We start from the raw sequence: 16752 nt of genomic DNA, 5'->3' as shown, positions 1-16752 counted from the left end.
AAATGGAATAATAATGATACTCAAGCAAAGGAAATGTGAGCAAGGATTTTATATGCAGTCAAATTGACATTGAATAATAAAGGGCACACAAGTTTATCAACATGCAAGACTTCAGGGAATAGTGTTGCCACAAGCCCTTTCTGTAGAATCTGACATAGAATGAATTTCACACAACCAAATATTAATAATAAGAGAGACATTGACACACGACTGGTGGTGAGCATTAATCTTATTGTTCTTTGTGAACTTAAATTCAATGAGGCGTATGCCAGGTGTGGCAGCATGCACCTTTAGTTCCATCTACTTGGGAGGCTGAGGCAGGACTGCTTGAGCCCAGGAGTTTGAGACCAGCCTGGGCAACATAGCAAGACCCCATCTCAAAGAAAAGGGTGAGATTACTGCTGTGTAATGATGATATGCTTGGGCAGTGGAGATATAGACTATTTTTTAAAAAATAGAGGAAAATGAATACATACAAGTTTTATTTTTTAACTATTCTCAGTAAAGTACACTGCTGATGGTATTATTAGTATTGTTATTTTGAGATTGAGACTGTTTTATATGTAATGTGAGATAAAGTCATTGAGTAATTGTGGAATATTCAAATTTCATCATTTTCTTTGTCCTTGAGAATCAGGATTTTCAATGTGGAAGAAAGAAGATAGAGATGAAATATAATAGAGGCTAATAAGAATATTCCATAGTCCTGAACATGAATTGGAAATATCACTTTAAACTCAGGAAGTATCAGGTGTGTGTGTGTGTGTGTGTGTGTGTGTGTGTGTGTATACACCTCTGTTCACTGAAAAGGTCTATAAGCAATGACCACAACCCAGTAACAATGCGTAGTCCTAGAATTTAGACTGTTGTTTTGAAATGCCATTTTTCACTTAAAGAAACCAGAGTCTCTGGGAGAAATGGCAGATGCCAGATCTCAGGCAGGAAATCTGCAAAATGAGCCTGAAACCTCGTGTGTTATTCGATAGCAAAAGTGGCCTTTATCATACAATGCTGTAAAGTGTGGAGATTTCTTTTGTGAAAGATCACTGGGGTCATGTCAAAAGTCCTCAGGAGCCAATTTGAAGAGGGTCTCACTGGCCAAAGGTGGAGTAATTTGAGTTTCACAAACAATAGTAATTGCAATTGATCAAAACCCAACAAATATTTCAAATCTGTGATTTTATGATGATATTATTAATAAACTCTAATGGGTTACCTTTGGAGGAATACTAGGAAATTAATTTATCATGAAAAGTGCTAAGTATAGGGAAAGAAGCACTTATCCTACCTTTTCTCTATCAACTGTACTAAATTGTAGATAAGGGGAAACATCTCTTTATAAAAGTATTGCCACCGATAAATGAAAAGGAAATAATACAATTGGTGTTTTGCTGCCCCCAGTGAAATAATGAGTCCAAGCATTTGCTGCATCAATCTGCTAATTTCACAAAAACAGAGACAATAAGACATGATGAGTCTTCTGTTGAACACACTACCAAGGAATCTGAGTCTGATTAAGTCTCTGAGCTCAGCTGCCAATTTGCAAGAAATACAGCCAGTTTTGTTTAATGCGACATATGTGTTCCTAAAAAAAACTACACATTTTGGCCAGACATGGTGGCTTATGCCTGTAATCCCAACACTTTAGGAGGCTGAAATAAGAGGATTTCTGGAGCCTAGGAGTTCAAAACCAGCCAGGGTAACATAAGTAGATCCCATCTCTTAAAAAAAAAAAAAAAAAAAAAAAAAAAAAACCTCCCTTAAAAAAAAAAAAAAAAAAAAAAAAAAAATTAGCTGGGCGTGATGGCATCCCCCAGCGTCCTAGCTGCTTGGGAAGTTGAGATAGGAGGATCTCCAGCTGAAGAGGTCCAAGGCTGCAGTGAATGAGCCATGATGTAATCCCTCCTGGGTGACAGAGTGAGACCCTGTCTCAAAAAACAAAACACAAAAAAAATCCACTTTGCAGCATCATACAATAAAAACCACTGAGTTTATTGTGAAAATGAGGTTTAAGAAAAACTTTCTTGATGGAATTAGAAAAACTTTCTTGATGGAATTAAAAAAACAGGATAGTAACAACAACAAAAAAAACCCATCAAAACAGTTTTACATATGTTAAATGGTCACAAAACTTACATACCTTGTAAAAGACTTGAGGTTTGTGAAGGTGGGCATGGGAAGAGTTGCAAGCTTTTGAGTGATTTTGAAGTGGTGGAAGGAGGGTTTTCTGCAATCAGAACCCTAGATGTGGGTGGGAGAGGCTCAGAACAGCACCAGGGTAGCTGGTAGATAGATGTCTGAGGTGTGTGTGTTCTTACATGGCTCCGCGTAGCTGGATGCAGTTTTCATTTCTCTAGTGTTTCTCATTGTGGAAGAATGTAAGTGGGGGTGAAATCCATAATGCACACGGCTTTCCTTAATATATCCATCAAGTTGAAGCAAATGTGCATTTTCAAAACTAGTTTTATAGTAGAACTGACAGGACGGAGGAGTGGACTGCACCATGTGTGCAATCAATAGACTCTGACTGGGAGAAATTCTTGAGGCTAAACAGCTCCGGTTCATTAGTAATAGATAAATATAAGGAAAAGAAAGGGACACCTGCCAATTAAAAGAGCCTTAAAAAGCATAACAAATTTTTAAAGTGGGAAAGACTGAACTGTAGTGCTTAGGGATTCACATTTGGATGTTAAGACTATAAGGAAACGTTAAGTGCATGGTTATATAAAAGTTGGGGAATGGTTCCTTTTGGGTGAGAGAGGGGCTTGACAAGGAACTTTGGACAGAAGCCAGCAAAGTTTCTTTTCTTGGCCTTTATACATTAGTATATTTTCTGTGGTGTTTTGTGTCTGTATTTTAATACAATGAAAAGATATCTTTACTGAATCAATGGCCAAAGTGAAAGGGAAAAGTAGTAGCTACTTTCCTTCCAAATTCCTGCAGACAGCTTTATCAGATGAAAACATGCAAGTGACACCATTCTTTTAGTCATTCATAAAATACTAAACTCCACGGTAGGTGCTCGCATGGTGCTAGGGCCTGTGGCAACAAAGATAGTGTAACCGAGTTTCTACTGTAAGGGATTTTAGTGTTTTTGTGCAGACAGATGTTTAAACACATCAGCTACAGGTGCTGTGCCAATTGCTGTTAGAGAGGAAGGAACTGAGTGCTGTAGGAAAAGGAAGAATAGCTGCCTGGAGATTGGGGGCGGTGGCACAGAGTAGCCTTGAGTTGGGTCTGCAGCAACACATTGCAGATGGGGAAAGGATTCTCCTGGCCCCAGTCCCTGATGACTATCCACTGTACCTCTCCACCCCACAGCCATTATCAGAGTACCCAAATGCTTTGTGCTTGGAGTCACAGCTTCAGACAGAACATGGGCCTCCTGTCCAGTAGGAGACTGATCTATTCACTTACCTCCTCGCCTGACCCTCTAGACACCCCTGAGTCTCTGCTGATTATCCCTCACCCCATCCTTAGACCGTTAGTATTTAGTCTCCAGATAGAGGCTTTGCTGTCCTTATTGTGGCCATGGAGTCCTGATGTGTTCAGTGACATTTCTGTTATTCGGTTGGTCTGGTAGCACAAAATTAGAAAAAATCCAGTAAGCAATCAAGTGGGAAGGAGAGATGTTCCAGAAGGAAAGATGAGTAATTATGAAAGCAAGAGCGTGGCTAGTCCTCAGAACAGCTAAGGCATGGGTCTCCCTCATCCCTTCACCCACCTGGGAATGTGAACAGGGCAGCCAGCAAGTCCTTCCTCCACATTTCTCTCATGGGGTCCTATTTCCATGAGATGCAGAATTAAAACCAGGGCTGTGATAAACTACAACTGCAAAACTCACTTTTATTAAGCTTAACACAAAAATAATACAATAAAGAAAATATTTAATTAGATGATTATTTTATAAATGAGTTAATTTTTTTAAACCTAGGGAAAGTCTGTTTTGCTTTGTTTTGAATCACAACTTTTTTTTTTTTTTTGAGATGGGTTTTGTTCTTCTTGCCCAGGCTGGAGTGCAATGGCACGATCTCATCTCACTGCAACCTCTGTAACCTGGGCTCGAGCAATTCTGCCTTAGCCTCCTGAGTTGTTGGGATTATAGGCATGCACCACCATGCCTGGCTATTTTTTGTATTTTTAGTAGAGATGGGGTTTCATCATGTTGACCAGGCTCGTTTCGAACTCCTGCCCTCAGGCGATCCACTCGCCTTGGCCTCCCAAAGTGCTGGGATCACAGGTGTGAGCCACTGTGCCCGGCCGCCTCTCCCACGTTCTTATTAGCCGAGCGACTTTCCTCTCACCTCATCCCTCTTCCTTATATCCTCTTGGTGTGAGTGATCCTGACAATTAATTTGCCTCAGATCTAACTTCTTACACATGTCCTGTCTCTCATTCTCACTGTCATATCTTTTACCTGGATGACAGAGTAGCCTCCTAACTGGTTTCCCCAGTCACAAACTTCCCCAACCCTAAGCCCATCCTGGACCCTGCTTCCAGATTAATCATCTGAAAGCAACATTCTGATCTTGTCATTACCAGCTCTAATATCATCACTGGCCCTNTTGTTCTTGTTGCCCAGGCTGGAGTGCAGTGGCGCAGTCTCGGCTCACTGCGACCTCTGCCTCCCGGGTTCAAGCGACTTTCCTGCCTCAACCTCCTGAGTAGCTGGGATTACAGGTATACGCCACCATACCTGGCTAATTTTGTATTTTTAATAGAGACAGGGTTTCTCTATGCTGGCCAGACTGGTCTTGAACTCCCAACCTAAGGTGATCCGCCTGCCTCGGCCTCCCAAAGTACTAGGATTACAGGTGTGAGCCACCATGCCCAGCCTTGAATCACAGCATTTAAAGTCCTAAATAAATAGGCTCTTTCTACTCAGGCAAGTTTCAGCTACTGGTTTCTGTGTAGGTTGTTCCCACACATACTTTATCCCTGGCAGAAACACTTAGGAGAAAACAGGCTTGAATCAGACCTACTTACTGACCAGTGACCTCACTCCTCACCAAACAAAAAGGACAAAAATTCCTCTATGGGGGCTTTCACTCTGTTTAAACCTAAAGAGGCTCAGCCCTCTTCAGCAGTGCTGTTTAGTGCCAGAGTGTGCATTTTGTTATCATGGAAGTATAAAGAAACTTAATTTAATGTTTTAAGTGTTAAATGAAATGTACCAAAAATTTACTATTAGAAAAAAAATCAGGGAACCTTACATTAATAAATAATTTTTTTTTTTTTTTGAGATGAAGTCTCACTTGATCACCCATGCTGGAGTGCAGTAGCACGATCTTGGCTCACTGCAGCCTCCACTTCCTGGGTTCAGGCGATTCTTCTGCCTCAGCCTCCCAAGTAGCTGGGTCTACAGGCATGTGCCACCACGCCTGGCTACTTTTTTTAATTTTTAGTAGAGATGAGATTTCACCATCTTGGCCAGGCTGGTCTTGAACTCCTGACCTCGTTATCCACCTGCCTTGGACTCCAAAGTGCTGGGATTATAGGCATGAGCCACCGCGCCCAGCCAGTAAATAATTTTTTAAAAAATTATAGCTAGCCAGGTGTAGTGGCGCACACCTGTAGTCCCAGCTACTCAGGAGGTTGAGTCAGGACGCCTTGAGCCCAGGAGTTCAAGACCAGTTGGGACAACATAAGATGCCTTCTCTAAAAACATTTAATTTAATTTAAATGAAAATTATAGCTCTTGAATTTTAGAGCTTTATGGAAGCTTGGAGAGAACAGTAAAGAAGAAGAAAAGCAGAGGGGCTGGAAAGATCAAGAAATACAGAAATGAACAGATGGTTAAAGAGTGAGTCAGACATAGCAGAACAAAAGAACATGTAAATTACCCTTGTCTTGTAATACTTTGTGTCTGCAAAGCTAGTTAGACTTAATATTTAAAATGGTTCTTTCTTACACATCATTTTATTTGATCTGTACAAGATCATGCCAAGTTGGCCTGTCATGGCATGACCACTGAGCAGTTTCCATAGGTTCTGGCATTACTGCCTGACCTGGAAGCAGCATAGCCCCAGGTTCTTAAGATTCACATACACATTCTGGACTTAGAGAATCCACACGTAGTCATTCAGTTTTCACACTTTTTTCCAGGTCCATACATTTTAAAGTTTGTAAGTCAGGGACTACCTGCACTTTTTAAAAATATAATTTATTCTGTCCCTTTATAGCAATGGTTGTCAAATTGTCTCTAAGGATTTCCATGCTGTCCTAAATAAACATGTTCAGGAGATGACAGGGCTCTAGGCAATTTTTTAAAAATTGAGACTGAGTCTCTGTCTTTCACCCAGGCTAGAGTGCATTGGCACAATCTTAGCTCACTGCAACCTCCGCCTCCTTGGTTCAAGCGATTCTTCTGCCCCAGCCTCCTAAGTGGCTGGGATTACAGGCATGTACCACCACACCCAGCTAATTTTTATGTTTTTTAGTAGAGATGGTTTTTGCCGTGTTGGACAGACTGGTCTTGAAGTCCTGGCCTCAAGGATCCCCCACCTTTGCCTCCCAAAGTGCTGGATTGCAGGTGTGAGGCACCGTGCCTGGCTGCTCTAGGCACATCTTCAACTGTTTTACACATGGGCTTTCACATAGGTAGCAATTGTTTTGATAGGTGTTATGATTAACTGCTTTAAAGTTATCCCACAGTCACAGAATTTTTGGTAAAAATGTTACAACTTTTATCAATTTTCTTCCCCAATTTTTACAGAATTTAAGAAAAATAAATCAGAATATCTAAAAGAAATGACATACCATTCTGTTAAAACTGAATCTTTGCTGTGGGCAGATTTCCATTTCATGCAATTTTCTGTGAAATTAATGAGTTTTTTTCTTTATTTCACTGAAGTGAATAAGGAACATCAGTGTAATTATATAGACTCATTTGTACAAAAAAACCTCATTTGCATTTCATAAGGTTTCAGAGGTCTTTATTCAGTTTTCAACTTAACGGGCTGAAAGTAACTACCATAGATATGGCTTAATCACTTAGTTTTCTTAGTTTTGAAACTTAGAATAATAATAGCAATTGCAGTTTGATAAAATCTTATAGACAGTTAATATTCATATTTCTCAGTTATTCTAAGAAATTTATAAAGTTATTGAATGAAAACTTTCATTGAATTTTTCATCCATTATTTCCCTCTGTGTATCTGAACTTGAAAGCAATGCTGGGAATGATATGTCTTCAAATTGGTAACCTGATAATCACTGTACAACTCTTTTTACTTCTGAATCTTACACTAGAAAGCTATTGCTTTCCGCAAAATCTTGGCCAATCCAAGCAAGGTTTCAGATTAAAATTTATTTGAGATTACTAGAAACAAGCATAATTAATTTTCTTTCATCATCAACATTTTTAAACTACATGGAATGAAAAAACTACATGGAATTGAAGTCTGCCCAAACATTTAGGTCCACACTTACGCCAGTTAATGTGGTAGGAAGCCTGGAGCTGAAGCTTCCGGGAGACAAGGTTCCTGCCTTCACATACTAGAGAAGAAATGCTGTGTAAACCAATAATTACATAGAGTGTTGTAAGGACTGTCCAAGAACTATGTGTAAGATGCTTGGGGGCCTAGGGGAAAGGTTAGGTCCACAGAAGACTTCTCAGAGGAGATATTTGTTTGTTTGTTTGAGACAAAGTCTTGCTTTGTTGCTAGGCTGGAGTGCAGTGGAGCAATCTTGGCTCACTGCAACCTCTGCCTCCTAGATTCAAGCGATTCTCCTGCCTCAGCATCCTGAGTAGCTGGGACTACAGGCATGCACCACCACACTGAGCTAATTTTCATATTTTTAGTAGAGACGGGGTTTCACCATGTTGGCCAGGATGGTCTCAATCTCTTGACACGTGATCCGCCTGCCTCAGCCTCCCAAAGTGCTGGAATTACAGGGGTGATCAGAGGAATCACCTGGCCCAGAGGAGGTGTTTTTAATGAGCATGGTGGTAGTTTGAAGGAAATGCCAAAACAGCGTAAGAAAGTTTGCTGACCTTTATTCTTAATTAGAATACTGTATATATTTCCTTGTACATTATTAATTTTCTTAGCACACTTGTTTATGGCAAAGACAAACTAAAGCTGAATATTCAAATAGTTCTAATAAGGTTTTACAGCTTATCTTTTTTAACAGCCCATTTGAAGGTTTGAAAGTAATTTGAAATAAATAGAATATTTACAGTTTGGAATGTATTGATAAATACGATTGAGATTGTCACCAAGTGTTCTATTGTTCCCTAGATGTTACAATAAATTGAGATAATAGCAATGTGCTAATGACCTACTGATTATTGTCTTTCCTAGATGAAAACTTTTCAGTTCCTCATAATAAAAGAGGAGTTCTTGGAATGGCCAACAAAGGCCGCCACAGCAATGGGTCACAATTCTATATCACACTGCAAGCAACTCCTTATCTAGATAGAAAATTTGTGGCTTTTGGGTATGTATATTGTAGATTTGTCTATATAATGTTCACACATATAAAAGTATTCAAAAATATTTGGATAAATATTGTATATAGTGTACAGGCAGCTAAAAATAGGGCTTAAATGCAAAAATAATACAAATAGAGACAAAAGTATTTAAGAAATATTTTGCAAGAATTTTCCTATCTATAACAACACAGAAACTGGCCAAGCACAGTGGCTCAGGGCTGTAATCTCAGCACTTTTGGAGGCTGAGGTAGAAGGATTGCTTGAGCCCAGGAGTTCAAGACCAGCCTGGGCAGCATAGCGAGACCCCCAACTCTACAAAAAATTTTAAAATTAGCTGGCCAGGCATGGTAGCTCATGCCTGTAATCCAGCCCTTTGACAGGTTGAGGCAGGCGAATTACTTGAGGCCAGGAGTTCCAGAGCAGCCTGGCTAACTTGGCAAAACCCTGTCTCTACTAAAAATATAAAAATTAGGCGTGGTGGCGCATGCCTGTAATCCCAGCTACTCTGGAGGCTAAGGCAGGAGAATCACTTGAACCTGGGAGGCAGTTCTAGTGAGCTGATATCATACCACTGCACTCCAGCCTGGGTGACAGAGCAAGACTGCCTCAAAAATAAATAGACCAGGTGCGGTGGCTCATGCCTGTAATCCCACACTTTGAGAGGCTGAGGTAGGCGGATCCCTTGAGGTCAGGAGTTCAAGCCTGGCCAACATGGCAAAACCCCATCTCTACTAAAACTACAAAAAATTTGCTGGACATGGTGGTGCACGCCTGTAGTCCTGGCTACTCAGGAGGCTGAGGCAGGAGAATTGCTTGAACCCGGGAGGTGGAGGTTTCATTGACCGAGATCATACCACTGCACTCCAGCCTGGACAACAGAGCAAGGCTGGGTCAAAATAAAATAAAATTAAATAAAATTTAAAAATATTAGCTGGGTGTGGTGGTGCATGCCTGTAGTCCCAGCTACTGAAGAAGCTGAGGTGAGGGGGTTGCTTGAGTCTGGGAGCCATGATTATGCCACTACACTCCAGCCTGGGTAACAGAATGAAACCCTGTCTCAAAAATGTATATAAAACAAGGCTGGGCACAGTGTCTCATGCCTGTAATCCCAGCACTTTGGGAGGCCGAGGCAGGTGGATCACAGGGTCAGGAGTTCAAGACCAGCCTGGTCAAAATGGTGAAACCCTATCTCTACTAAAAATACAAAAAATTAGCTGTATGTGGTGGTGGGTACCTGCAATCCCAGCTGCTCAGGAGGGTGAGGCAGAGAATTGCTTGAACCCCGAAGGCGGAGGTTGCAGTGAGCCGAGATTACACCATTGCACTCCAGCCTGGGTGACAGAGCAAGACTCTGTCTCAAAAATACACACACACACACACACACACACACACACACACGTAAAACAAAATAAAAACAGAGAAACCATTTAGGCATAGTCATGATAATGTTCTTTCTGTGTCTCTATTTATCCATCTATTGATCTTCAGCCTTAAAGATATTATCAATTTGTAATTACTATGAATCATACCACAGTGCTTAATAATATAGATATACTAATATGTAGTAGTGAAGAGGTGAAGTCATTTAAGTAATTGTCCATGAACACCATAAAGAGGTAGATGAAAACTATTTAAGTTACATGTAACTTTTATTACTGAACGACTTTAAATATGGAAACATCACAGGTAATAGTTATTATTAGAATATTATTATGCTTAAAGACATGTGGACTTAAAATGAATGATGGAAATACTATTCATCACTCCAGTGTTTCATATCTCTCTTTAATTACTGAGTGAATATGAGGCAGGGCTTACTTTGTGTTCCCTAAAATAATGTAAAGTATTTGGATTTTTCTGAATAACTGTTAGATTTATTCCACCCACTGCATAGGGAAAATTATTGACTCTCCAGCACCTGGAATTTCATGCCAGTGTTCATTTTAACCACAATAATTCCTTCAGTGTAATGCTGTCTGTGATACTTCCAGGTTGAAAAATAGAAAGTGTATTTTCATCCAAAGGCTATCTTTAAAGAGATAACATTACATTAATAGATGCATAGCCTAAAATAATGACTTGACTTCAATTTTCCCTGGTCCCAAATGAATTGTATTTTGATCTTGAAAATGCATTGTTAAATTAGTTTTAAATTCAAATAACATTTCTTGGATCATTTAAATCTCTGTCATGTTGCTGACAGTCTCTATCCTCTACCAACCATGGTGATCCTTTATATCTAAGCTAAAGACACCTTTCTCAAACACAGACATGACTACTTGAAAACTTTTAGTGCCTCCATTACCACTTCCACATCTGCCGAGCCTGATGTCTAGCATGGCATTCTAGGTCCTCCACTCTCTGGCCCCACATCTTTTTTCATCCCTTTCTTCTGCTGTTTTCCCAACTCATTCAAACAGAATTTTGTTAGGCACCTGTAGTATGCCATTTGTAATACTCAGTGCTGGGGAAAAAGTGACAAGGTACAATCCCTGCTCTTCAGGGAGCTTAGAGTATATTAGGAAAAACAGGTCAAATAACCAACAGCTGTGTGACAGTGAGACATGGACTATGCAAACTGTGTACAGGGTGCATTGGGAGGTGGGAAAGAAAACACCCTCCAACACCTTTCATCAAAGGGAGCACAGAACCTTACAGGGCCACAGTGGAGTAGAGAGCACTCGAGTCCATCTCCTTTTGATGATTCCAATTCTCTGTGATCCACCTTCCTCTTGGGGAAATCTCTCATTTTTGTTATTATCACTCTAGCCTCTGGGAGGCACTGCCCCTCTTCTTTTCTTCCTCAAGTATGCTCACAGTGTATTCCTTAAATCTCTAAATTGAAAAAAAAAAAAAGGTCTCCAAATCACAGTTGAGGCTCAGCTGGAATATTTAAACAAGACCTTACAGAATGCTAAGGGAGAAGCAGAAAGGTAAAATGTAATAGGCAACTAGATAATCTAGTTAAACTAATGAAATAGAACTCCTTCAGGGATACCTTCCTTCCCAGGTGTAGTGCTGCCTCTTCCCTATCATCTCTCAGTATCCCCAGGTGTGTCTGAGCTTTTGGACGCTCAGACATGGTTAGCAAGGTCCAGAGAGATGCAGAGATTTCCTCTGATCTGAAACGGACACTCCTTCCAAGCCCATTTTCAGGTACGCGAACCTGCCGCTCCCTTAGATGGGTGACACTGGGAATGTCCTTCAGGAAAGACCATAGCAATCCACAGAGCATGGCCTGGCCCAGTGGTCTCACAGAGAAAGAATATCACAAAACAAGCCTGTAAGCTCTCCATTCATGTGCACACATGGTGGAAGGGGTGCTAGTGGGAGGGGGAATTATTTCATTTTAAGAGACTTGTAAGGTGGGAGGGACACATGGAAAGTTTCATAAGAAGACGAGCTAAGGGGTGAAAAGTCAAGGAAAAATTAGCCAGATAGAGAAGCTAGACATCAGAATGAGTCAAATCAATGTTAGTGTGAAGAGGTTTCACAGAGAGGTCCTGAGAAGTACAAGAGAATTTTATCTACAAGCCATCTGGTCTGGACAGAGCTTAGTGCCAGGGGAGAATGGAAGGAGTGGAGGCTGGATAAAAGGGTTAGCCAGGGCCCAGCTCCCAATGGGCCGCAGGTGCCATGCTGCTGAGCACGAGTCTCACCCAAGGGTGATAGGGGCCATGGGAGAATTTTACATTTTGAGCACCATACCCAGCTTGTCATTTTTGAAGGAAAAAAAGGAATGAATTGGCAAAGGATGAAAAAGAACTAGCAAGACCACTTAAGAAGCTATGGTTATAATAGGCCGTAGCCCGAAAGCACCAGCAGTACAGATGAATAGGTGATAAGTGGACAAACTCAAGACATTGAGAATTTAGAGTCGAGGGCAAGGGCCTGAGCAGAGTCCAGGCCAGCACTGTCCAGTAGAATGCTCTGTGATGACAGAAATGTCCAGCCCAGTATGATAGCCACTAGCCACACATGGCCACTGGGTACTTGAAATGTGGCTAGTGTGACTAAGGAACTATATTTTATTCTAATTAAAGTGGTTTTTGTTTTGTTTTGTTTTGTCTTATGACAAGGTTTTGCTCTGTTGCCCAAGCTGGAGTGCAGTGGTGCGATCTCAGCTCACTCAACCTCTGCTTCTTGGGTTCAAGCAATTCTCATGCCTCAGCCTCCCAAGTAGCTGGGATTACAGGCATGCACCACCATGCCCGGCTAATTTTTGTATTTTTAGTAGAGATAGCATTTCACCATGTTGGCCAAGCTAGTCTTTTAACTCCTGACCTCAAGTGAGCCACCCATCTCAGCCTCGCAAAGTGCTGTCTGAATTACAGGTGTGAGCCACTGCAACTCCCAGCCTATAATTAAGTTTAAATAGCTGCATGTGGCTAATGGCGACCATACTGGAGAATGAAAGTCTAGAGTAACTCCTAGGATTTGGGAACTGGTTGGATGGGTGGTACTTCAGCAAGATAGAGAATAGAAGGAGGAGGATTTGGAAGAGAAGATCATGAGTTCAGGTTGGACAAGTTTCATAATAGGATACCTATAGGACAGCCAGTTGGCAGCATCCCAGGAGGTGGATATTCAAGCTGGGTCAGGGCTGGAGATGTAATTTGGAAGTAATTTGTAGGCTGGCAGCCAAGCTGCAGCCAGACCATAGTACCAACACCCCAAGAACCGTCTCTTTGCCTTTGCTTACCTTGTCTTGTTGGAGAACAGGCTTCAACTCTGTTTGGACAGAAACGAATCTATCCTCTGCTCTTCATCCTCAGAATGTACCTTGTGTTGCCCTGTGTGGTGGTTTCTGATTGAGATGGCGAAAACAGAGCCCAAAGGCAAAGAGAGGGCTAAAGTACAGTTTGTGTCAGCACTGACCACACCCCCATAAAGGCTCACCTTCCCCTCGGCCACTGTCCCAGCCTAAGCATTGGCAGAGGGCACCAGTCCTATGTCTTGGCCTGTCTTTCTGCCCTCTTTTCATGGAAAGAACCATCAGAAGTCTAGCTCCACTCCCCATGAAGTTCTAGCTCATGGCCAGCAAGTGTCTACAGAGATCTAGCATGGCATTTTTTTTTTTTTTTTTGGAGATGAGTCTCACTCTATGGCCCAGGCTGAGTGCAGTGGTGCAAACTCAGCTCACTGCATCCTCCATCTCCCGGGTTGAAGCAATTCTCCTGCCTCAGCCTCCCAAGCAGCTTGGATTACAGGCGTGTACCACCAAGCCTGGCTAATTTTTGGTATTTTAATAGAAATGGGGTTTCACCATGTTACCCTCAGGCTGGTCTCGAACTCCTGAGCTCAATCTGCCTGCTTTGGCCTCCCAAAGTGCTGGGATTACAGGCTTGAGCCACCGCATCCAGCCTAAACTAGCATGGCTTTGAGCTGTCTTTTATTCATGCACTCAGTGGATGTTGTCAGTTGCCTGGTATGTGCCAGGCATTATGCTAGGCACTGAGCCTGAGCACATACATGATCCCTGCCGTCATGGGAGAATCAGAAATCAATCAAAGAAGCATACAAACAAATGTAAGCTTGCAACCCTGGGAACTTCTCTAAAGGAGAGAGAGGGAACATAAGCAAGGTGTCCTGGGAAACTTCCCTGAATAAGTGATGACTGAGCTGAGGTCTGAAGGAAGATCAGGAGGTGACCATGCCAACAGGTTGGGGTCGGGGAGTAATGGAGGAGCTGTGAAAGAAGGGAGCATGGAACTCTTGAGGTACTGAACACCAGTCTGGCTGGAGCAGAGAGCAAGAGGAAGCATGTGGCCAGACCTCCTAAAAGGCCGTGGGAGATAGACTGTGCAGGTCCTGGTAGGCAATGACAGGGATTTTTTGGTCTTTATCATAAGGATACTGGGAAATTATTGCTGTATTTTGAACAAGGAAGTGACCACAGATTTCTAGTTCTAAAAGAGCATGCTGGCCAGGTATGGTGGCTCACACCTATAATCCCAGCACTTTGGGAGGTCAAAGTGGGAGAATTGCTTTAGGCCAGGAGTTCAAGACCAGCCTGGGCAACATAGCAAGATCCCATCTGTACAAAACTAAATAAATAAATAATATTGGCCAGGCATAGTGTCACACACCTATAAGCCCTGGCTACTCAGGAGCCTGAGGCAGGAAGATCACTTGAGCCAGGAGGTCAAGGCTGTAGTGAGCTAAGATCATGCCACGTCACTCCAGCCTGGGCAATAGAGTGAGACCCTGTCTAAAAAAAAAAAAAAAAAAAATCACCCTGACTGCAGGGAGAAGAGCAGAGGGGAGGGTGCCAAGCAGATGGAGAAAGCCAGCTCCGAGCCAAGCCAAGAGGGCCAGCTGTCTGGATAATGGCCCTGGGTACTGTAGGTGTGGCAAAGTGGACACATCCAGAGAGGTTTAGGATACTTGGGGCTGATGTTCATTTAATTTTTAGGAAATAGTCTTAGTTATAGCTGAGTAGAATTCCATTTTGGAATGTGAGTTAAATGTGAAAATTTATGACTGACTAAATTTTCCATTTTTTTCTCCTATGTAGGCAATTGATTGAAGGAACAGAAGTGCTTAAACAACTAGAATTAGTTCCAACAGAGAATGAAAGACCAATACCTATGTGTAGAATTACTGACAGTGGAGATCCTTATGCTTGATTTTCATATCAGTATTTTCTGTGATAATGTATTACTTTGTATCTGATCAGCTGTTTGTAGATTTAATTAAATAGTACTTGATAAAATATAATATGAAAGCTGTGGCAGACACTGTAGGTTGCCTCATCTACACCCAGTCTCTCCCCATCTTCCCTTCCTGCCTCTCTCATAGAGACTGTGAAAGGGGAATACTCAATTTCCTAGCCTCCTTCGCAGCCGGGGGTGGCCATGAGAGATGGCTCCAGCCAACAAGACAGGAATAGAATGCCAGTGGTCCTGCCCCTTCCCCTTCATCCAGTCTGGAAGGTGGAGAGGCTGGAGCTGCTGCTGTGGCCTTGAGGCCATAAAGAAAAGGCCAAGTACTGCAGAGATGTCAGCACCAGTCTCTTGAGCTGCGAGACCAATCCCAGGAACACCTGCTCTGGACTTCTTAGTATATGAGACTAACAGACCCCTGTGTTGTTTATGTTACTGTTGGTTGAGAAGTTTGTTACATGTAGACAAAAACATTCTTAATTGAGCAACATACCTGATAGCCTAAGACATTTGTAATAGAATTTGGTTGTTGTTTTTAACTACATGTACCCCAGGAGACTCTTGGTAAGGAACCAAATAGGAATGATGCAAAAGAAAAAGCAATTCATTGTAATATCTCGTTGTTTGTACATAGCTTTCAGAAAGGGTATCTACACTTTGGATGTTTTTGTATATGACATGAACATCATCCATCTCTCTCTGAGCCATACCAACCCTATGAAAACCAAGGGCTGTGTTACAGTCCCCGTGGTGGCTGACTCATGTGATGTTATTGGAGATCCAGCTTTATCAGCTACTCTGGAATCTAAAGTTCTCAAGCTCATGTCACCTGGGGAGATTTTTAAATGTAATCTAATAGAACTTGTCCTTGACCTACTGAGGCAGAGTTCCCAGGCGTTGGGCAGAGATTCTTTGTTCATTTAGCTCTTTCCCCAGGGTTCCCATTTAGGGCACTAGTCACCTGGGAATCACTGCAAGGCATAAGGAACTGTTTCCAGCCCCCATGGTGTAGTGTAGTCAGGAGAGTGCTTGACTCTGCTATTGGTGACCTTGCTTGGCTCCTGTTAACACCACTACCTTGTGCCCCTGCTCTGCCCAGACTGAGTGCTTTTCTTACCCTGAACAGAATGAGATTTGTCATCAAGAATGATCTCTAGTTACATCAGTCTTAAAGGGGCAGGCCTCTAATGGATATGGGGCTTGCCAAAAGTAAGCATAGGCTTTTTTTTTTTTTTTTACTTGACATAATTATAGATTGACAGGAAGTTGCAAAAATAGTCCAGAGCAGTCCTGTGTACCTTTCACCCATTTTCCCTAGTGGTTACACTTACGAAATGGTAGTACAATATCAAAACCAGGCAACTGACGTTGGTACCATGTATGTGATACCATTTATCATGAGTATATTCATGTAACCAACACCCAAAAGAAAATACAGAACTTTTCCAGCACCACAAAGACCCCCTCCTAGTATGCCTTTATAGTCACACCCACTCCCCTGCCCCCTGCCATTCCTGACTACTGACAACTGGAATTTGCTTTAGTTTTTCTAATGACAGCTTTATTGCTATATGACATATAGCAATATGTCTTTATGCTAAGACCTGAGGTGGATGGAAAGAAGCAGACCGCATATGTTACATTCTCAAC

The 16752-nt window shown here is 41.9% G+C and overlaps 1 protein-coding gene across 4 annotated transcripts in view; it reads left to right on the top strand.

The window, feature by feature from the left end:
• PPIL6 (peptidylprolyl isomerase like 6) overlaps window positions 1–15631 on the top strand; it is a 42195-nt gene extending 26564 nt beyond the window's left edge. The window contains exons 7-8 of one of the 4 annotated variants that reach the window (XM_017497413.2): window positions 8307–8442; window positions 15239–15631. In XM_017497413.2, the coding sequence (XP_017352902.1) occupies window positions 8307–8442; window positions 15239–15329 (227 nt within the window). In that variant the 3' untranslated portion in view covers window positions 15330–15631. Of the gene's footprint in view, window positions 1–8306; window positions 8443–14954; window positions 15165–15238 lie in introns of those variants that run through there. The other 3 variants (XM_017497412.2, XM_017497414.2, XM_017497415.2) reach the window with 3 other exon arrangements.
• The last annotated feature ends 1121 nt before the right edge of the window (window positions 15632–16752 follow it).

This window comes from Cebus imitator, unplaced genomic scaffold, assembly GCF_001604975.1.
Source record: "Cebus imitator isolate Cc_AM_T3 unplaced genomic scaffold, Cebus_imitator-1.0 Scaffold231, whole genome shotgun sequence".
Lineage (NCBI taxonomy): Eukaryota > Metazoa > Chordata > Mammalia > Primates > Cebidae > Cebus > Cebus imitator.
Note: the sequence above shows the minus strand (reverse complement) of the source record. Positions and strands in the feature narration are given on the sequence as shown.